We start from the raw sequence: 23,414 nt of genomic DNA on the forward strand, positions 1-23,414 counted from the left end.
AGTGACGAACATGTGAACAACAGACACAGTTCTAATTCTGATCATGTATCACATTTTTTTTTATATCAATACAGTACAACAGCTTGTGAGTGTGATTTCCAGAGGCAAGAGAAGCTAAATCAATCTGGCTCTTTGACCATAAACATATTATTTGTTCACATGTGACAACTACTAACATACTCAAGGGTGCAGATACACCCATGTGGTTTCTAAGTCTTATTAAAAACAAAAACAAGTGAACAGTTTGTTTGCAATTATTGTTGAATGATGGCATGGGAAGGTGTAGTAAAATTTCAAGTTTACATATACTACTGTGCAGCTGAAAATTCTGAGCAAGTCTACAGGAATAAATGACTTATGAATGAACAAGTGAGGTAGATAAGAGAAATTGGCTAATATAACAATAATGGACAGATTTTAATCAGAGAACTATACTTCTAGCAGCTATTACACGAAAAGCCACTAAATGCAAATGTATCTTGAATGAGTGAGAGGAGAGAGTGGTTATGATAGCCAATGAGGCCAAAAGGCATACAATGGTTTAGAGCCAAGGATAACAACACTAGGATACAGCATGTACTTGTAAAATAAAGCTTTAGACAGAAACTTTTGGAGAAGCTGCATGGGTGTGGCAGCAGTAACTTTGAAAAGTGAGGTTTAAGAGAGATTTTTTGAAAATGTAAAAAAGAAGCAGTGAAAAGATGAAAACTTTTTAGTAAAGTTAGGAAGAAAGATTATTGATGAATAAATGAGATTACAGGTGGTTGAGTGAAAAAGTTAACAAGAAGAGTAACCAAATACTGCCTTGAGCAACGATAAAAGTGAACTAAACTAATTAATATACCAAAATTTTATCCGAGGGCCATCATCTCTAGTGGCCTTAATGGGAAAGAAAGCAGGTGGTTTGTTAAAAGCACCCCCCCACCCTCCACCATTATTCCTAAAGATGCAGGCGATGAGTCACAATAACATGGCTAAAGTATGTTGACCAGACCACACACTAGAAAGGTGAAGGGACGACGACGTTTCGGTCCTGTCCTGGCCCATTCTCAAGTCACAATCAACTTGAGAATGGTCCAGGACGGATCGAAACGTCGTCGTCCCTTCACCTTCTAGTGTGTGGTCTGGTCAACATTCCTAAAGATTTTTTCCAGTTTAATTTTGAACTCAAGTATAATTTTGGTACAGTACATATGGCTTCAATAAGCTGGCAATTCAATGGGTATATAACCCTATAGGTGAAAAAGCATCTTCTATTGAATGTCCTATATTGTGATTTAAAGCTGTTGCCCTTGAATTACAGGGCCAACAGCCAAAAGCATTTAGGGGTCACAACCCACAGAGGCAGCCAAATAACCTGATAGGTAAGTACCTTGGGATAAGCCCTGAACCACCAACCAACCAGCAACTTCCTGGCAAGACTTCTCACAAGTGTAGAGGGCCAAGGACACTACAAAAAGCAGATCACAAGCAGTTGTTCTGGAGTGACCAATCCCACAAGCAAGTCACAGCAACCAAGACTGCAATGCATTGTTAATTCAAGTTACACACCCCATGTGGGAAAAGAAACCTTGGCGCTAATAAGAGTAATGCTAGAGACAACAAAGGTGGCCACTGGAATCAATTACCTGTACACTTAAGGTGCACACAGGAAAACTGCACACACACACCATAAACGGGCTTCATACACAGCTACAAGTTTTCATGGCAAGAACTTTTGGGGGTCATTCCAAATTGGACCCAGTTTATCTTAAGTTACCTTCTTGGCACCTTTAATAACCCTAGCAGGAACTGCTTGAAAATGTACAGAGCAGATCATACCTTAGGATGGCAACTGAATGCATTAGCCTCAGAAAATGAGGTCTAAGAGAATAACAGGTGAAAAATAGATAGATTTTCAAAATAAATTATATGTGCTCTCAGAATCATCATAAATAAGATGCCTTAACATTTTGGCAGTCTGACCGCTCTGTGCATTCCAAACTGTACACATTCTTAGATCCTAGGCTGCTCAGCAGTGCGAATAATGCTTATAATCATTTTACGTTTTCTTAATTATTTGTTGGGTTATAGCTATAAATCTGGTGTCAAAATGTCACTAGTGAATTTCTAGAAATTAGACACAAAAACAACTGCATTTATAATACAGTAGATTATGAGGAACAGCAATGAATATACAAATGTTTATGAATATCAATCAGAGGACACATTTTAATGTCATCAGAATGTTTAACGTAGGAGTATGGATAATGCATCTTAGTATCAGCAGAATACAAACAGCGTTAAATGCCTATTTACATCCATCATGAACTTGCTCCTGTTATATACTGTACATCAGTGAACCCCAAAATGTAGCACTACTGTCATGAAATTACCATATACAGTACAGTGTTACAAATAATATAATGCACAGGTCAAGAAAATTACCCACAAGCCTACAGTAATTACAATCTCTTTAGATTATATAATCAAGAACAAAATGTATGACAAATGAAAAGCAAAATATGCAAAGGGAGCAAAAAACAGGCAAAGGTGACTAAAACAAGCAACGACACCAAAACAGGCAAAGGGGGCCAAAGCAAGCAAAGAGGGCCAAAGCAAGCAAAGAGGCCCGAAGCAAACAAAGGGGAGCCAAAACAAGCAAAGGGGGCTAAACAGACAAAAGGGGAGGCCCCCAAAAAACTTGGTCGGATACCAAGCAGCCGAGTGTACAACCATTTGGCACCAATCAGTACACAATCACCGGCACTAAAAATTGAATTGCATTGCATGACCCAAGACTGTTTCTTGGATCATCATGTGGTGTGAGCCAACATTTAAGCTAAAACTTATACATCTATAGAAGCAAGATAATAAGAACTTCCCTATCAAGAAGAGATAGCTACTGTAAAATTATTCTAATATTTTAAAAGAACTATCAAGGATTTGTATGTGACTTTGTAAAATATACAATTCCTGTACCTAATAAGTGACCACTGTAATATGACTTTTTTTATATTAAAAAATAAAATGTAAATATGTAAATACTGTATTGTTAAACATTTGACAGTTCATAGGACTTGCACCTCCCTTACGAAGCCCATGCACAGTCTTCTCGGAGAAATTAAAGAGCCGATCTATAGGCCAGTTTATCAATAGAGTATTTGATATTTTTAATATGTGCAATATCGTGTCATTAGTTTAGTGAAGGTGCACGAGCTCAAACTACAACTGGTGCAGACAAGCAAGTTTCTCTTACCAGTGGTTACCGTCCAGTTCCCTCGGTTGGATGCAAGAAGCAAAATGTCTCATAAGACTTTCATGACACAATATAATAATGATAAAAGCATTAAATTTGAGATTTTATATTAAATGTATATATAATTTATTGAGCTTGAATAAAGCTCTTTCCTGATCAAGCTTTCCTACCGCTTCCAGATACATGTGATCTGGCTGCATCACAGAATCACCGGAGAGCCATACCTTACATCATCAATGCCAGAGTGATTACAATGCACAAAACCTGTAAGAAATGGGAAATATTTTTTGGAAAGATTTTTCTTGGGCGTTTTGTATTTTTTCTACACCATCATGGCAGAAACATGTGAAGGGACATGACATCCTTGTCAAGAAGTGTACCATAAACATGTGATCAGATCTTCAGAACCCACGGTAACTAATATGCAGTACGAGTAAGACATAACTAACAAGAATGCCTAAAAATAGTTAGCTTCCCCATAACAAGAGCTCCCTTGTGTAGACCTTACAACTGGCTCAAATTTAACAAGACAGAAAATCCTTTAAGAAAACTTGACTTTGATACAAGGAGAGAAAGTCCTAAGGTTCATAAACTATTTATTAAACAGAAATTTTAAAAGCTGCCAAATACAGTATCTACAAAATTCAGGAACTAGGTACAATAGACTAATGCCGGAATGGGTTATCATCATCCTTGCCTTGACCTTAGAATAAGGTCAAATTCTAATAGTAGTAATTAATGGTTGTGGGAGATAACAAGCTCTACTGGAGGCAGTTCTGATAGCATAGTACAATAGGGAGGGACAGGACTATCAGATAGATAGATCTGATAGTCTCAAATGCCCCCGCACCCCCCCACTGCATCCAAAACTTGTGTCAACCAGGCTGATTACATAAATTTAAAATTACTATTGTTTACTTGTTTAGATGAATTTCCAAAGTTTGAAGGACTCCACAATGAGGATATAAACACAGAATAACACCCAGAACCCTGACGAGAGAAAGCTAAAAGACTGTGCTAGTCATGCATCATGTTTAATACAGCAGGTAACACTTAAGAGCTCTGCATCCAGGCCAATTGCATAACTTATTTCCCAATGATATGTAAAACAACCATGGAAACACAAGATGGAAAAGACTTGGTGAAGAGACCCCACCAAAAAACAATACCGAGACATAGGTCTCTAATAAGAGAAGGACAAAAGACCATTATTAGATACCCCAACCTTAAACAGAACTTATATCACCATAACCACACTGAATTGGGCAGTGGAAGGCCAACAGTAGAAACACCTCAGTAAGGAGTCCCAAGAGCTTGAGTTTATTGCAAGTGAATTCATCTCTGAAGGACAAAACAGGAACCACACCACCCAAAAATTAGAGCACTTCACTTACCAGGTACCTCTATTGACAGCTGAAGGTTCAGCATGACAAAGCCTCCAAACTGCTCCAAAGCACTTAGTTAATATACAAGCCAAAAGCTTGATTAAACACAGGTATCTGCCAGCCTACTGACATCAGAAGTCAGAATATATATGGAGTTGATACAGATGGTCATGATCTATGTAATGTTGATGCTGCTACCTGGTAGTGGTGACCGAGTTGAAGTAAGCATGTGTTTTTGACTGGCTATCTGATGAGCAAGGCTTACCACTGGCTGTCACAGTTTGTGATTTTTTTTAGGCTCTGAAAAGTTTGTTCTTCTGAACAGGCTTTTCAGATCAAGTTAATTCTGGCTGCAAAAATTGTCACCTTTGACTACAAAGTTCCTAAAAAGTACACAATATGAGCATTATAGACCCAGTGACATCAGTACCATCTATCTAAATTTTCATAAAAAAAAAAAAAATCACATACCATTGGGAGTGACAAAATGCAAGCTCAAATATAATCTTGAGTTGTTAAGAGCCATAGTTGGGGTAGCTATACAGGTGTAGGAGACAGAAAGCAAATGTAAACAAATGAGTATGTTGTGTGCATGAACTTCAAAAGAATAATTCATCTCTGTAAATAAATAAAATAATTTATAATAAATAATTTTAAATAATTTATAATAAAATAAATAATTTAGGTGCTGGGATGCATCGGTTGCAAAAATAATTATTTAGAAAATGAGAGAGAGCAAGTAAAAGAATGCTAAATCAGCCATGACAAAAAAGCAGCCATTCAGTTTAGAGAGGCTGAGCAGGAGATACAGTACATACATGCATGAACAGATACAAGTAGCAATGCTGAAAAGTGAAATGAAATAGTAAAAAGTCAAAGAACATCTAATTTTAACCACTAATAAAACAAGATTGATTTAGGTAAATAATAAATTAAATGCCTAAAATTGCTGCAATACAAATGAAACCAGTTAAACATTTTGAAAACATAGTAAAATACTGTATATGCATATACATATGCAGTATAATAATTACTGTACTAATAGTATGCTTAAAATATAAAATATAGTACAGCCAAACTAAATTAAAAATAAGTATGAATACACTGTACTGATAATCCCAATTGTTCATAAGCTGTTAGAATACTGCACAGCAAGGGCCAACGTTATTACTTACAGCTCCGGTCAACCAATCTAAACCACTAAATTCTGTGATGTGGGCATCATCCTCAGCCAAAGGTCTTCCTTTGTCTGTGTTGCTGCTCTGGTTGCCCACTTTCCATGTACCAGGAAAATTTTGACCTGAAAGAGTGTCACTCACTCGCAGAGCTGCTGCCAATATTCCTAGAACCAAGAAGAGCCAAACATACATACATATTATTATTATTATTATTATTATTATAAGTATATATATATTAACTTCGAAATTAAAAGTCAGATTAAGTTACATCAACTGTGTACAAATACAGTAGTTCTAAATATACAAATTTCTTAAATTGTTATTCAAATTATGCCAGACTACCATACAAAAATGCAGTTAATTTAATCTGAATGTTATATTTAAATGCAATTCATTGATTACATCCAAACATCCAATTAGTGTATCAGTTCATACACTTCCTAAATTTAATGACAAAAGAAGCCAGTCTAACAAGAAAATACAGAAGAATTAGGCCAAAAGGCAAGCTTCTTCCACATTCAATTTTGACAAATTTAGCCATGATAAACAATCAAGTTAAAGTGATGGTATAAAAAATAACCATTACACACAGAATTCACAATAGTATGACGCATCAAATTAACAAATCCACACGGACCGTGATGAGGGTTCAAACCTAGAAAAGGTACGTCTGGGATCCTCGGACATAGGTTCGAACCCTCATCACGGACCTTGTGGATTTGTAACATAGCCATATTGCTCAATTATCATTCTTTCTAGGTTTCCTGCTAGCCATTAATTTGTGTGTACACAATTTCTACAGTATGGTAAGATAAACGATACACACATTGAAACATATAAATGATGAAGTATTAAATAATTAAACAATGCCACACCCAGATACAGCTAATCTTCAATTCTAAATTGACCACTTCATTTTCCACACAGTTAAGGGTCTTCACAGCCCCGCACTTCATTGTACCATGTAAAAAATCTATTTCATTAGAAATCACATCAATCTGTCCCAAGGTTATGAAAGATGCAAGCAGCTTATTGGGCCTAATTCACATTGATTTCTTGCACAAAATACTATTTTAAAGCAAACTTGTAATCTTCTTGTTATTTCTACTTTCTCAACTGAAACATGTGCCTAGGTAACTCATGAAATTTCATCAATGAAAAATAATGGAATTATTTTTCTTTTTGCAGTAACTAATGGAATAAGTATAGAACAACTCTTCTGTAAATATTTTGAAAATACTGTACTGTAGAGAAGAAACCAAAATGCAGGTAGTAATGTACACTGTATTAATTTGATGTGCAACATTCTCCTCTGAATGCAAGACAAAGATAACCAGATAAATACAACAGGGTAAACAAACATCACAAACTGTTACCAACTCCTAAAACATGAGCAACTTTAACTGTTACAGTGCTACATGTAGCATCGCCATCCCCCACCTTTATCAACCATACCTTAACTACAGTATTCATTAATACTGTATTATCCTGAAGGAAAAACTGCAACAATTTAATATTGCAGTTTTTAAAATTCTGCACCTATACAGTTTTTGCACCTATAAATTGATTATTCCAAATAGTAAAGATATTTTGAAATTAAGTTATGAACTAATCATTTTTAATTCTTTTTTTTATTTATATATACAAGAATTCTTACATTCTCGTATGGCCACTAGCACGCATAGCATTTCAGAAAAGTCTTTAATCCTAATATTCTCCGGAATATGACCTCACCAAATTGTTTAACAACCAGGTACCCATTTTATTGTTGGGTATATAGAGGCTACAGTTAAGGACTTGCGCCCAGTAAATCCTTCCCGGCCAAAGCGCTCGCAAAACGACAGGCGAGTGTCTTACCACTAGGGTATTTATACCCAATACCTTTTTAGCATCAGGTACTGTATACCACAAACAATAACATCTGAACACGAAGAAATATTACCCGGCTTATTGAATGAGCGAGGTAGAGGAGTTGTACCAGTCGTACTGGGTAACGCTGTTGAGCTGTGTGACTGAGAGGTGTTTTCATTGAGACGTGCCAACAGCTGGGGTGTCACCACGAGTCCACATCTGGATAACATACTAAAATTTATTAAAAAGTAGAGAGAGCATTCATAAATAAATACAAATTATCTAACATTACAGTAACTGCTTCATGGTAAAACTATGAACAAATTGTAAATTTGAAATTCAGGATGAGTTGAGCAGGGTACAGTGTATAAACATAAAATATCCTTTGATGAACATGTCCCAAGGGTCAGTTTACAGTTTGCAGCACAGTCTATGTGGTAATAGAATAAAGTAAACACTCAATGCAAAAATACAGTACAGTATACCAGTTTCAAAATTAAATGTAACTTTTTGAGTAATCCCACACAGTTGCCTTCTGAGGTTAAATCCAGTGTCCAGTGAACAAAGATCATAGCAGTCAGACAGGTGATGGTTCACCACCACAGGAACTGAGCTCATCTTCAGCACCACAGGAGTTTTAAGTGAACCCTGCATAGTAATTAAAGGTAATAAGGGCTCACTGGAGATAAACCCAGTCCAACCCAGGATGACCCACACAGCTATATTCCATTAAAACTCAGATCCATATAAAGAGAGTCTCCCTCGCGATCAACAGAACTGAAATGAGATTGCCACATAACTGCCACTGCCTGCCTACCCTGTAGCCTAGTACCCCCAGTCACAAGCAGATGACAGCAATGTCATCACAACAGGGTGTCAAGACAGCTCCTCACATTCTTGCCGAATACACATGCTATGAACATGGAAAAAAAATTAAAAAAAAAATGTGGCCAAGACAAAACCTGGGTTACCAAAACAAAGTCAATATTCAGCACATAGTACTGTAGTGTATGCTATGTACACAAGCTATGTACCAAAGTACTGCAAATGAAGTGGAGTGTTGCAAGAACCCAACCACACACACTAAGCATCATTCAATCACAAATAAGAACTTTTACACTGCTTCAAAGTTTATATAAAATGCACTTATTTCATGTACACCAAGGTAGAATGAGCTTATTTTCAGTGACCCCCCCTAGCACTTTCAATGATGCTGCAGGGGACCACTTGAAAAGATCCTTGCAGTGGTAGTGCCGAGAATGTAACCATCTAAGAGCCATGATCCTTCTTCCCGGGGATACAGAGATCTTACCAAGGGGGGGCAACCAAATGCAATATTGTACTGTACCTCGAGAATACTATTAATGCAATTTTCCTTTAAGAACAAGGATATTCTAAACACAAAGTATTCACTAAATAATTATGAACTTCTTGAACTCTTAAAACAAATGAATATAGAACAGCATAAAATGACACGCACTTACACAAGGAATGCAATTGTGAAGTTGAGGAGAAAGAGGTATCTCAGGAACCTAAAATATGACCCAACTCCAGTCCCAAACGTTCCTTCAATCTCCTTCAGCTCTTTGTGCCACAAACTGTAGTCATGAAATGTGTCCTTCACTGACTGACACAGCTATTGCAACAAAATATAATAAAAAATAATAGGTTATGAAAGAAGCTTAACACTTGACAAAAATCAGATAATTAAATGTAAGCATCCATGCATCTTTAAGGTATGTAAACATGAAATTTCATAAACGTTTATAGTGTTTGTGAGAATTTTCAGTCTTTCACTTGAAAAATGTGTTTGATTATATTAACCCTTAAACAGCTCCAATCATTATCTGTGATTACAGTACTTCCTGTGCTCAAATCACTAAATACAATCTTGTTAAAAAATATTTATAAACTACAGTACTTCTATCAAGCACACCACAATGAAGGACCTTTAATTAGCCAAGCAATTTACCTGTTAAGACACTAATTTTAGCAACTGAAAAGAGTTCACCAACTCTCTAGTACCTACAATGATCCTGCAAGAACTTTAATCAAAAGCTGGGGTGGATACTGTATATAGGACTATATAGCACTGGGGCGCCAGTGCTATATAGTCCTATTTGTGATCCTATCTACACCAGACCTCATCTTAAGAAGCAGCTAAATATGATAGCTAAGAATAGAAGAAAATAAAAAAAGGTAAGTATCTGGAGATAGGATGGGATGCTTGCATATGCTGAAGGCTCTTAAAAAATAATACTGCATTCCCAGAAAAAATGGACACCAATGTGAGTGAGAAAGGGTTTCTGTTTGGAGTATATGAACTCAAACTAATAAATATGTATGTGAAACCATTTAATTTGATAAATCTTTTACTTTAATTCATGTAGCCACTATGAACTTCCCCCAGGTCTTAATAAAAAAATTAGAGAGAGTGGACAGAATGAGAAAATCAGGACATACAAAGCAAGTGGTCAACAGTGATCAATAAGTGCCATCATGGCATGGATAACTGGCAATGTATACAGCCAGAAAAATTAAAAGTGACTCAGATATGTTACAAGGAATGACAGAAAGCTAGGAGGAAGGACCAAACTGAAAACTGAGACGTCAGTACACTAACAGTACCTGTACTGTACAATGGGTTATCTTGAAACAGTGACACAAAAAAAAAATTAAAAATGCACAAAATTCTCTGAAAAAATGGCCATGTTGAGCATTATAACATTCTAAAAATGCTGTACTCACCAGCACATTGTACACTTGCACTGGATTTATGCATACGATCAACATAAAACGTACCTTGTACCAGTGCATGCTAATGGTATATTTGAGATATTGCATCCTGCTTATGGTACGTGAGGAGGTGCGATAGGAGGATCGGCGGGCAGTCAACCGTCTTCGTATTTCCTTTCTCACTCTTAAGGGTTTACGCAACTCTCTTAAAGCCTCTCTGTAATTAAGATAATTATATGATAAATCTATGTACTACAGCAAGGAATTTATGCTGGTCGTAAGTGATGGTTTACCCATCACAAGTTACGAACATGGAGATTAAGAGTCGAAGGGTACAATCAACAGCGCACATGGATATTAAAATTCATGACAAAATCAGGAGCCATAAGAAGGATAATTCAAACCTATGCTCTGAGAACTCCCATGTAAATACTTGGGTACTCCCAAAATTCATATTAAACCATGTAACATAGCTAATGCTGTGTTACATGATTTTAAGAGTTAATTCACATAACAGAGAACTGTTACATAAAAATGTAATCTGAATATATATAAACAAACTCAATAATACACACACAGAAATTACAGTAATTTGATATATCCATGAGAAAATCTTTGGAGCAGGACAGGAATCGAACCCGCATCCCACTCTAAAGATTTTCTCAAAGTCAATAATGTACCCTCAGGGCCAGAGACCAAATGGGTTCCAGAAAAATCACATGGAAAAAGACACACTGCCGGGACCCTGGTAACCCAAGGGCACCAAGGTAATTTACCCAGGCACAAGAGGACAGGCCCACAAAACAAAACAAGCTGCCTAGGTAAAAGGTACAGTGCACCTGGACACTAGCCAGGGAACCCTGGTAGGCCCACTAAGCACGAATGATGGAAAGACGTTTCAATATATATATATACAGTACATATACTCTGATTCCTCTTACATTTGCCATAACATCAAATTAAAGCCTCACCTCCTCATTATTTCCCCGTCCACATTATCCGACATAAGCTTCTCGTCTCCCTCCATGGCATCAGCAAGCTCATCTACAATTTCATCCTCCGTGTTGGGGCTGACACCTCTCCTTCGCCGATCCATTAAAGTATTGAACCAGGCCGATTGTCGGTGATCAGAGCCATAATGAAGAGTGTGGCTACCTAGAAGTTCTCCTATATAAAACAGGCACATTTAAATTTAGACACTAAATTACTCAAGAATAGGGTAAGGTACAGTGAATTAATATATGCATTACAGAAAATCTTGACTTCATATTTCATTCATATAACAGCAGACAGAAATGAGCATACAGTAATTAATATGGATAAGTTGTTCTTAAATACTCCCATCAACATGAAGAAATTTTTACACAAGTATCTGCTGGCTACATATCACATACCTGATCTTTCAATCTCAACTTCGTCATCGGCAAACCTAATTCTTCGCCGTTTTTCTGGCTCATAGTACATCATTTCAATACTTTCCACTGAGGTATGTGCCATGCTAGCTATTCCTCCCTACACACATATATTCTTAAATGTTCAAATACTATTTCATAAGTGGTGAGAATAAAAAGGAACACACACATATACTTGATGTGGAAACTGAGTTACAGTACAGTATTTGTCAAACAAAAAAGTTGTGATGTAATAAATGTAATTTCCTCTGAAAAGACTTGAAACTGATCAAAAACATTTATGTTTCTTTCAGGATCTTAGAACATTGGTAAAATATCTCCAAGAATATGTGTTGAAGGTTATCTAAATGCAGTACTAGTAGCTAGTCTGTCAAGACAAAGTTTGCACTTCTCACTTTTTTGAAGATCGATGGACCATAAGCAGATTTAATGATGTGGTTCATAGCATCATTGATGTCACTTATGTACATATAGTATATTGCAAAATGAGTTATCCCACAAATGGATGCGTTTTGCATTCTACTCACAATGTGTTTTCCTGACTGAATCTATCACATTTAGTATGACACTACTTGGCTGTCTGTTAACCACTGTTCATCCACTCTGATGCAGTATTTAACCAGTAATTCTGTGTGCTTTTAGATTCTGTTCGAGTCTTTTGTGTGGTACATTATGAAAAGCCTAAGTGAAGTCGATGTACACAACATTTACCTAAATTTACCCAAGAGCCACTAACACTCTGGTGGCCTTGACGAGGACAAAAAACCAGTGGCTTGTCAAAAGTTCCTCCCCCCATTTGTCCTGGTGATTTTTTCAAGCTGGATTCAATAAGAATGGTTGAAATGAAGGATAATGATGGTAACATGAATAAAACAATGGAAGGTATGGCAAAAGAACGCAAAAAATATGGGAAACAATTATACTGTATGTAAATTAAAAAGATTTTTTTACAATTGTACGACAGCCAGTAAAAATAATTTTCCTACATGATTTCCTAATCAGGACTTTATATAATTTTGTTGCCTCCTAATTTCAACTAAACCAGAAGCAAGACACCAGAGACAGCCTACACAAACCTCTTTCAACAATAAATAAAACTGGATGACTAACAAGTAAACAAACTCAGAGTATGTTCTGTATATATACACAGTATATCACATACTTGCATGAAAAGACAAGTTATATTTAACAAAAAAAAAAACTTTCTCTGTGAGAGAATTGAACTCTATATATATATATATATATATAGTTCAATTATATATAGAGTATATATATACAGTATATATACTACTGTATATATGTACAGTGCACACACTTCAGGGTTAAAATGCACTAAAGTCTAGACTATCTTTGCGAAGATTAGAGAAAACTTTACATTAATCAACTAGGCCTTACAACCAACACAGAGTTGCAACAGACACTTTTCCTAAACACAATAATATTGAGAGCCAACGTGCACACACCCAGATACACGTACAAATGGCTTCCTGCCTGTCATTTCCTGTGCTCAAACCCTCTAGATAATCCGACAGCAAATTATCAAGCAACAACTCCACACAAGAACCCAAAATAGCAGTACTGTGACCAATTAATTTCAATCAAATTTTGTTATATATATATATAGAGTACAATAGCTGTTGATAAGTGAGCTTCCTTATTAGAATGCTATAACACGAAGCATCAAGCCATCATACTGCCACTAAATAGAATGCTCATTAAAAATTTGGCAACAAATTCTGCAGATACAAATTGATTTACAAATTGTACAAAAAATTAACATCTAAATATTATTGTATTGTTTTAGATTCAACTTAATAAACATAACTGGCAAAACTTCAATTCAATGTTGGATGACAGTGAGTTCATGTGTACATTATTGCCATATCTTAAATATGGCAATAAGTGTTAAATATGAGTTTACTTCATATTTACCATTCATTCTATATACTGAATGTCCTCAACACGTAAATCCATTTTGAATTCCTGAATGCAAAATTAACAAAAATATGCAACACCAAGTGTTATCTTAATTTACAATTTACCCTGAAATAACCATATACTGTATACAGCAACTACTGAATAAATTTTCTTTGTTGTGCACCAGAAAATCTGTTCACTGGTCAAGACCCCTTTAATGGAATTTTCTGTGTACAGGCTTTGATAGGCATGTTAAGTGGAGTTAATTAATGGATCACTGAATGCAAATGTATCCAACTGCTAATATTATAAGTTCAATTACATTAAATAAAAATAATATCTTGAGCTTTAATTTAGAATAAGCATTACCTTCTATGCTAAAGGAGCTCACAACACTTCCCCCATACCTTCATGCTGGGATGGGAGCATGTAGTGCACCCTCCGTTCTCGTCCACTGTACGAGTGGTATTTTGTAGAGTCACGGCTCAGCCGCTGCCTAAGGTGAACGTCGGTGCGAGCTCGACGTAGGTTAACACGGCTGTGGTCATCATCACTGGAGCTTGTTTGATCACCATTGACTGAAAATATTCAGCACCATGTAATTTCCAAACAAATTATTGCCTAGAATCAGGCATGGTCCTAATATGCTGTACTCAAGATTATATTCTACCATAATAGAAATATGCCTCATGCAAATACAAAGCCACTTCAAAATTTATGTTACTTCACTAACCCACAGAAATTTAAACTAAACAAATGTACAGTACTTACTTGGATTCAGTGGGATATTTTCCACTTCTACAGTTTCAGTTTGAGAAGCCATTCTGGATATTGCTCATACAACCAGTAACATGAACTGCTCTTGAAAACGTAGAGTTCCTATAGCATCTAGTATCACAATATAAAGCACTTTGCAATGAATCCCTTGACATACATGAGCAAGTGTAGCCCAAGTCAGCCAAGTCAACAGTTATCATTTATTAGCACCAGCAAGCAGCAACCTCTGGAGAGTGGAAAACATAAATACTGTAATCAAGTAAAAAAAAAAATAATACTCTTATCCCTGTCTAAAATATCAAGAGTTTATTACACATTTGTGATAAGGTTAATCGTGCCAACACACTTGTCTTATCTCGGTATTCTGTGTATCATAAGTCACTTTGGTTAGAGTGGCAGGCCATATGCTGTATTGATAATGATAATATATATTTAGAAAAAGAGTACATTCATAAAAGCAATACATGACCAATTGGTTTATTCAAGAAACATAAGTACATTACAGTGCCTAAAGCCACTAATATGCAGAGCCTTTTTCGGCATAACTAAAATTAAGAAAAAAATATAGTATACTGTACAAGCTTAATGAGGCAATCCTTAAAACTACATGAAATAAAATAACATTCATTGTTATTAAAAATGTAAAATGATTGACAATTATTATATTATATTTGGAAGCTGTAAATTTTACAAGTACAAAGCCTAAAGGTACTAAAATGCTGAGCGTTTCGGGCATAACGTGAACAAAAAATGGAGACAAATATAGAAGCTCAAAGATTTACATTACTGGGGCCAATGTAAGGGTATACAAGAACTTGTCCTAATTACTCCTGGGAAAGGGCTGTATCTTGTGGCTTCCTAACAATAAGGCTGTTGCCTTATTGTGTGAGTGACACTGAATCTTTCGAGAAGTGATCTAGATTTAATATCTTTCAATTTGTTCAGTATTTTATGGGTCTAGATGAGGTAAGACCTGTCTTGTCCAATTTGTAAGTGTTCTAAAGTCGTAAGGCCATCAACTTTTCATTGTATTTCCAGTTTAAAAACTAAATTATATAGTTAGATATGCTTTAAAATAGTGGTCAGTAGTATTTCGTACGAGAAGGTAAGCTTGGATCTGCCACACTCTAAATAAACACAACATAAGGGGACTGGTCAAGTCGTATACTGCAATTTCGGATACCGGGCTAGAAACAACTTCGTTCACTGAGAAGTTTGTACATACAAACCATTCCGTTCGTATATGCGCTGGTTTGTGTTCGCTGTTGTTATCATCGGAATAAATACATGGCATTTGTTCATATAATTAGCGCTTCCATTATTAGAATTATTTATCCATTATTAGAATAACAAGGTGCAAACCATACCCCCTTACAGTTGAAATCTATTTATATACAAGAAGGTACATTGGGTTGCGAGAGTACATAACATATATTAAGAGGTACATTGTAGCAAGATTTGAGATTAAAGGATTTAAGACTAACACGTTTAGAAACAAGGCGCCCCCGAAGGAGGCTATTATTTGTTATGCACCCCATACTCAACCAGTAAGTAGTGGAGCAAAACATAGATTACATAGTCATAAAGTCTTAATCAGACCAATTCAATTCTATTTCTTTCTTTATTATGCACCCCATACCTATCCCGTGGGCGGTGGTGTAAAGGATTACAGAGGCACATAATCGGTTCAGGAACTGAACCCTCTAGTTCGTTTAGCTAAGCAAATAACAATTTGTGACGCTAGTTATAAAATTATTAATATTATATATATACATGTACACACTCTCATACATACATGTACATATATATATATATATATACGTATACATATATACATGCACATACATATCTAATCACCTACACAAATACACACATCAATAATCTTTGTGTCACAAGTGATCAATAAGAGGCTCACAACAGTCACTATACAAGGCACTTTACAACTATGGTGAGTCACACAGTTACTAGTCTTGCTGCACACCCACCCAACTGGGCGGCAGCTTTACAGTCATTTGCTCCACACCCATCCAACTGGGCGGCAGCTTTACAGTTATGTGCAGCATTACCTACAGTAAGCAAATTTTGGATACTTCGCTAAGATTTCGAGCAGCACATCATTATGAATGAAGTACTTACACATTTCTTGGACACTATTGATGGTGTTATCCCTAAATTCCGTGATTTTTTCACATTCCATTATATAATGGCGCAAAGTAAGCGAATAGTTCTGCTGACAGAGTTTACATTTAGTCCAATCTACATCAGCAGATGTTACAAACTCCCAGAGGTACTTGTAGCCGAACCTAAGCCTAGCAGTGGTAACATCTAGAAGTCTGCTGTACCCGGGCCCCTTCTGGGCCTGTACCCGGGCCCCTTCTGGGCCTGTACCCGGGCCCCTTCTGGGCCTGTACCTGGGCCCCTTCTGGGCCTGTACCCGGGCCCCTTCTGGGCCTGTACCCGGGCCCCTTCTGGGCCTGTACCCGGGCCCTTTCTGGGCCTGTACCCGGGCCCTTTCTGGGCCTGTACCCGGGCCCATCTGGGCCTGTACCCGGGCCCTTTCTGGGCCTGTACCCGGGCCCTTTCTGGGCCTGTACCCGGGCCCATCTGGGCCTGTACCCGGGCCCTTTCTGGGCCTGTACCCGGGCCCTTTCTGGGCCTGTACCCGGGCCCTTTCTGGGCCTGTACCCGGGCCATTTCTGGGCCTGTACCCGGGCCATTTCCGGTCCTGTACCCGGGCCCTTTCCGGGCCTGTACCCGGGCCCTTTCTGGGCCTGTACCCGGGCCCTTTCCGGGCCTGTACCCGGGCCCTTTCCGGGCCTGTACCCGGGCCCTTTCCGGGCCTGTACCCGGGCCCTTTCTGGGCCTGTACCCGGGCCCTTTCTGGGCCTGTACCCGGGCCCTTTCTGGGCCTGTACCCGGGCCCTTTCTGGGCCTGTACCCGGGCCCTTTCTGGGCCTGTACCCGGGGCCTTTCTGGGCCTGTACCCGAGCCCTTTCTGGGCCTGTACCCGAGCCCTTTCTGGGCCTGTACCCGGGCCCTTTCTGGGCCTGTACCCGGGCCCTTTCTGGGCCTGTACCCGGGCCCTTTCTGGGCCTGTACCCGGGCCCTTTCTGGGCCTGTACCGGGGCCCTTTCTGGGCCTGTACCGGGGTCCTTTCTGGGCCTGTACCGGGGCCCTTTCTGGGCCTGTACCCGGGCCCTTTCTGGGCCTGTACCCGGGCCCTTTCTGGGCCTGTACCCGGGCCCTTTCTGGGCCTGTACCCGGGCCCTTTCTGGGCCTGTACCCGGGCCCTTTCTGGGCTTGTACCAGGGCCCTTTCTGGGCCTGTACCGGGGCCCTTTCTGGGCCTGTACCCGGGCCCTTTCTGGGCTTGTACCCGGGCCCTTTCAGGGCCTGTACCCGGGCCCTTTCTGGGCCTGTACCTGGGCCCTTTCTGGGCTTGTACCAGGGCCCTTTCTGGGCCTGTACCAGGGCCCTTTCTGGGCCTGTACCCGGGCCCCTTCTGGGACTGTACCCGGGCCCTTTCTGGGCCTGTACCCGGGCCCTTTCTGGGCCTGTACCCGGGCCCTTTCTCTGCCTGTACCCGGGCCCTTTCTCTGCCTATACCAGGGCCATTTCTGGGCCTGTACCCGGGCCATTTCCATGTAACATGAAACATCTCTCGAGTTTATCTCTCTAATGTTGTTTTCCCATCTTTCATTTTATCAGCTTAGTTCCTTTATTATGCCCCAATTACTCATCCATTGAGCGGTAGTTAAACTGAACCCAAATTTAAAAAAAGTTCCTTTTGCTAAGCAAGCTACAGTCTTGATAACGTCAGATATATTGTTTGTTAACACATTTCTCAACAATGAACAGTCAGTTTTATCAAGCTAACATATCCTAACAGAACGAGTGAGAGTATTAACTGGTCTAATTATTTTATTAGACCAGTATATATTATTAGATTATACTGGTATAATTATATATATATAAATATATATATATATATATATATATATATATATATATATATATATATATATATATATATATATATATATATATATATATATTACAACTATTTAACACTGGGAAGGGATCAGGATAAGGATTTGGGATGGGATGGGGAGGAATGGTGCCAAACCACTTGGACGGCGGTCGGGGATTGAACGCCTAGGACTGCTACTGTGCATTTAAATTACTAACTTACCTGAGAGTCTCTATCCCTACATGTCAATGTTTGTGTATACTGGTAATGTGAGGAACATACAGAAGATAAGGGTAGCTGAACACTACAAAAGGCTGAAGGACAACTTTATTAAAGTTGCATAATGAAATGTGTAAGTACTTCATTCATAATGATATGCTGCCCGAAATCTTAGCGAAGAATCCAAAATTTGCTTACTGTTGGTAATGCATGCACATGACTGTAAAACTGCCGCCCAGTTGGGTGGGTGTGGAGCACATGACTGTAAAGCTGCCGCCCAGTTGGGTGGGTTTGCAGCAAGACTAGTAACTGTGTGACTCACTATAGATGCAAAGTGCCTTTTATAGTGACTGTTGTGAGCCTCTTGTTGATCACCTGTGACACAAAGATTATTGATGTGTGTATTTGTGTAGGTGATTAAATATGTATGTGTATGTATATATGTATACGTATATATATATAACTGATTAGAACTTACGTCTCTCTGATATTATATCTACATTTGAGTGAGGTGGGAAGGGTGATGTGGCATTAACACAAGACAGAACAGGAGGGGATATTAATAGGGTATTAAAAGTATCAACACAAGACAGAACAGAAACAATGGGTATTGAATAGAAGTGTTTGTAGAAAGCCTATTGGTCCATATTTCTTGATGCTTCTATATTGGAGCGGAGTCTTGAGGTGGGTAGAATATAGTTGTGCAATAATTGGCTGTTGATTGCTGGTGTTGACTTCTTGATGTGTAGTGCCTCGCAAACGTCAAGCCGCCTGCTATCGCTGTATCTATCGATGATTTCTGTGTTGTTTACTAGGATTTCTCTGGCGATGGTTTGGTTATGGGAAGAGATTATATGTTCCTTAATGGAGCCCTGTTGCTTATGCATCGTTAAACGCCTAGAAAGAGATGTTGTTGTCTTGCCTATATACTGGGTTTTTTGGAGCTTACAGTCCCCAAGTGGGCATTTGAAGGCATAGACGACGTTAGTCTCTTTTAAAGCGTTCTGTTTTGTGTCTGGAGAGTTTCTCATGAGTAGGCTGGCCGTTTTTCTGGTTTTATAGTAAATCGTCAGTTGTATCCTCTGATTTTTGTCTGTAGGGATAACGTTTCTATTAACAATATCTTTCAGGACCCTTTCCTCCGTTTTATGAGCTGTGGAAAAGAAGTTCCTGTAAAATAGTCTAATAGGGGGTATAGGTGTTGTGTTAGTTGTCTCTTCAGAGGTTGCATGGCTTTTCACTTTCCTTCTTATGATGTCTTCGATGAAACCATTGGAAAAGCCGTTATTGACTAGGACCTGCCTTACCCTACAGAGTATATATATATATATATATATATATATATATATATATATATATATATATATATATATATTATACATATATATATATATATATATATATATATATATATATATATATATATATATATATATATATATATATATATATAAATATATATATATGTATGAGTGTGTGTACATGTGTATACAACATTAATAATTTTGTAACTAGCGTCAAACATTGTTATTTGCTTAGCTAAACGAACTAGAGGGTTCAGTTCCTGAACTGATTATGTGCCTCTGTAATCCTTTACACCACCGCCCACGGGATGGGTATGGGGTGCATAATAAAGAAAGAAATAGAAGAAATTGAAATTGCATAATACGGTTATTGACATTCAATAATAGTAAGATAAAGCAATGAGGACCAAATGGGAGACCAGTGATCAGATGAATATTACAGACTCAAGGGTAGCCTTCTCTTCTTGTATATAAATGAAAAAATAAATGTTTGTTTAATTCTAATGCTTGTAGGCGAGAACAGTTGTGAACGCCAGCTAGCGCACAAGTACATGAGCGCCCAAAATACTTTTACACAAAAGACATGTACAGACAGGCGTGTGGCTTCTGACTTCTTTTTTATTGATTAATATTAAATATTAGGCGCTTACCTATAATAGTTATCATTTTATACATGTATAACTCTCACATAATAAATATAAAAGGAGTTTATCCAAAAACTGACAGAAGTGTTGTGTTTTGTGCGTTGTATCGTGTTTGTGGGCATTCGGGTGTGTTGTGTTTACGCTGGCGGGCGGCGTCCTTACCAACTCCGGATTATGTCTATTACATCAATAAACTTCATTTAATAACTATATGCCTGTTAAATAGAAGATTTTAATTGTTAATAGCATTATATTGTCGTTTTAATATGGAACACGTACACATATGCGAAACGTCTAAAGCTGGTGTCCGAAGTGGTCAAAATATTAGTGTGCGATGTTGTCAATGTACGGAGTGTCTTGTATCTCAACATAATACTAGCTATGAACATAATAAATAAATAAATAAATATGTTTATTCAGGTAAGGTACATACATACAAGTGATGTTACATTAATGGATTGATATATAGATAGAGCTAGTACATACAATGCCTAAAGCCACTATTACGCAATGCGTTTCGGGCAAGTTGAGCGGTTGAGCGGTATAATATTAATACGGCACCGTAACTAATACTAGAGCAGCACGGTATAGCCACCACTCACCACACCAGGATAACATACTACACCAGGATAACATACCACACCAGGATAACATACCACACCAGGATAACATACCACACCAGGATAACATACTACACCACAACATACTCAGCCCAGACACCCGCACAAACAGCTGACGCGCTACTCAGCTGATGCTACAGTCAGCTGACGCCCTCGCCACACCAGACAGCTGATGCTTGCGTTCCCCTGCTTGCAAGTCACCTGAATTTACCTGAGGGCTACTATCTCTTTAGTGGCCACGACGAGGACAGGAACCTGGCGGCTTGTCGAAGGTACTTTTCATTTGTGTTAGTGATTTTATAGAAACAAATTAGGCAGTGTTTTGACATTAACAGCATCGGCAGGTAGGCAGTTCCATGGTTTATAACTCTGTGGGTGAAAAAGCATCTCCTGTTTTCTGTCCTAAATTGAGTCTTGTTAAACTTGAAATCTTTGCTCCTTGATCGTGTTACATCTGACCTCTTAAAGAAGTGGTCTTGGTCAATATCCTCCAAATTATTCAGTATTTTGAAAGTTTAGATGAAATCAGCCCTGTCATTTCACCTGAGGGCCACTAATACTAGTATTGGCCTCGATGAGGACAGGAAGCCGGCAGCTTGTCAAAGGTCCCCCATTTACCCTGATGATCTTTTCCAGATGAATTTTAAAACGCAGCCGCTTTTGCGTTTACGGTTTCAGCGGGTAGGCAGTTCCACGGGTTTACAACCCTATGGGTGAAAAGCATCTCCTGTTTTCTGTCCTACATTGTGGCTTGAACCCGTTGCTCCTTGTTAGTGCTACATCTGACCATTTGACAAAATTGATCGGATCGCATGTGTGTCATGTCTAGTTTGCAGTATTGTTAGGCCTGTGGCCCTCAACCGTTCCTGCCAACTGGTTCTGTAGAAGGTGGACGATGTACCGGATGTGCATGTAATATATTTGAACAATCTTCTCTCGTACATACAGCAATGAAGCGCAAGTACTGGGCAAGTACAACTCAAACCGAACTTGGAGGCATATACCTTGCCACTGAATTTTTAAGACAAAGGCAGTGGACTTATATACTGTGACTCGCAGAGTGCACTCCTGGCATTGAACGCACATAGCAGTGACACCCATAAAATAGTCAGTGATATTCGAATGAATGTTTTAGCTGCTAAAGAAAACAGATTTGAAAATAAATTCCTGTGGCTAGAATACGCCTGGGATATAGACGTATCTGGCAGCTTTCTCAAAACCCAAATGTCAAGTACACAATGTGTCAACTTTGTGAAAGAGAAAACATGTACTCATTGCTTGGATACAATAATTCAAGTGATTATTGAATTGTTGCACCGGAGATTTATACAGTTGTGTAACTACCTTCTTTTCCTTGAAGTCAAAGGTTCGCTTGACTTATTACTAGGATTTAGTTTGCATGGTTTTTTTTTACTGCAGCCCTCACGTGTACAACTTCCAGTAATTATTGGATTCTGACTGCAAGGTCCTTTTCCTCATCAATCTGCTGCAAGGTAAAGTTCTTGATTTGGTAATTGTGATGCATCTTGTGATGCATATGCAAGGTTTTGCATTTGCAAAACCTTGCATGTGCATCACATCAAATGCATTAAAAAGCATTTGCCAGTCTTCTGAACATTTCTGGAGGTCGTGTAGATCTCTTTGTAAGGCCTTAATAGCATTGTCACTTCCAACTTTATGATAAATCTGTCATATGCAAATTTGATGTAGTTTATAATATTCTCATCTGTTGCATTGATGTATGACAAAAGGGTTGTCCCCAAAATGGAAGCGTGTGATACCCCCCACTCACCACATTTCTCTAGTCAGATTCTTTTCCGTTTAGGACGGCCCTTTGCTTTCTTTGTTTTAACCATTAACGATTCTAGTCTTATACTATTTATTCCTCGTGCTTGTACTTTCCTTGCTAGTCTTTCACGTGGTACCTTGTCAAAAACTTTATCGGAGTGTTCGCATCTACTGGGAGTCCTGCCCGAATAGCCAGTGTTACCGTTTCCAAAAATGAGAATAGGTTTGTAAAGCATGATTTATTTTTAACAAAGACATGTTGAGATGATTTTACTGCATTTACTTGACTGGTGAATGATACCCTCCCTTAGGATTCTCTCAATGAGCTTGCAGATATGCGAGTTCAAACTGAGCGGACGGTAGCTTTTGCTGAGCT

The 23,414-nt window shown here is 38.3% G+C and overlaps 1 protein-coding gene across 8 annotated transcripts in view; it reads right to left on the reverse strand.

The window, feature by feature from the left end:
* The window catches only part of LOC123766779 (transmembrane channel-like protein 7), a 40,869-nt gene extending 19,412 nt beyond the window's left edge, over nucleotides 1-21,457 (reverse strand). The window contains exons 1-8 of one of the 8 annotated variants that reach the window (XM_069307584.1): nucleotides 21,338-21,457; nucleotides 14,489-14,720; nucleotides 14,125-14,295; nucleotides 11,360-11,555; nucleotides 10,455-10,605; nucleotides 9,137-9,288; nucleotides 7,744-7,871; nucleotides 5,799-5,965 (exon numbers count right to left, since the gene is read on the reverse strand). In XM_069307584.1, coding sequence (XP_069163685.1) covers nucleotides 5,799-5,965; nucleotides 7,744-7,871; nucleotides 9,137-9,288; nucleotides 10,455-10,605; nucleotides 11,360-11,555; nucleotides 14,125-14,295; nucleotides 14,489-14,540 — 1,017 coding nt within the window. In that variant the 5' untranslated portion in view covers nucleotides 14,541-14,720; nucleotides 21,338-21,457. Of the gene's footprint in view, nucleotides 1-5,798; nucleotides 5,966-7,743; nucleotides 7,872-9,136; nucleotides 9,289-10,454; nucleotides 10,606-11,359; nucleotides 11,556-11,782; nucleotides 13,039-13,175; nucleotides 13,277-14,124; nucleotides 14,296-14,488; nucleotides 14,721-15,276; nucleotides 15,543-15,593; nucleotides 15,675-21,337 lie in introns of those variants that run through there. The other 7 variants (XM_045756147.2, XM_069307585.1, XM_045756145.2 and 4 more) reach the window with 7 other exon arrangements.
* Nucleotides 21,458-23,414: the final 1,957 nt, after the last annotated feature.

This window comes from Procambarus clarkii, chromosome 60 (assembly GCF_040958095.1).
Source record: "Procambarus clarkii isolate CNS0578487 chromosome 60, FALCON_Pclarkii_2.0, whole genome shotgun sequence".
NCBI classification, from domain to species: Eukaryota; Metazoa; Arthropoda; class Malacostraca; order Decapoda; family Cambaridae; genus Procambarus; species Procambarus clarkii.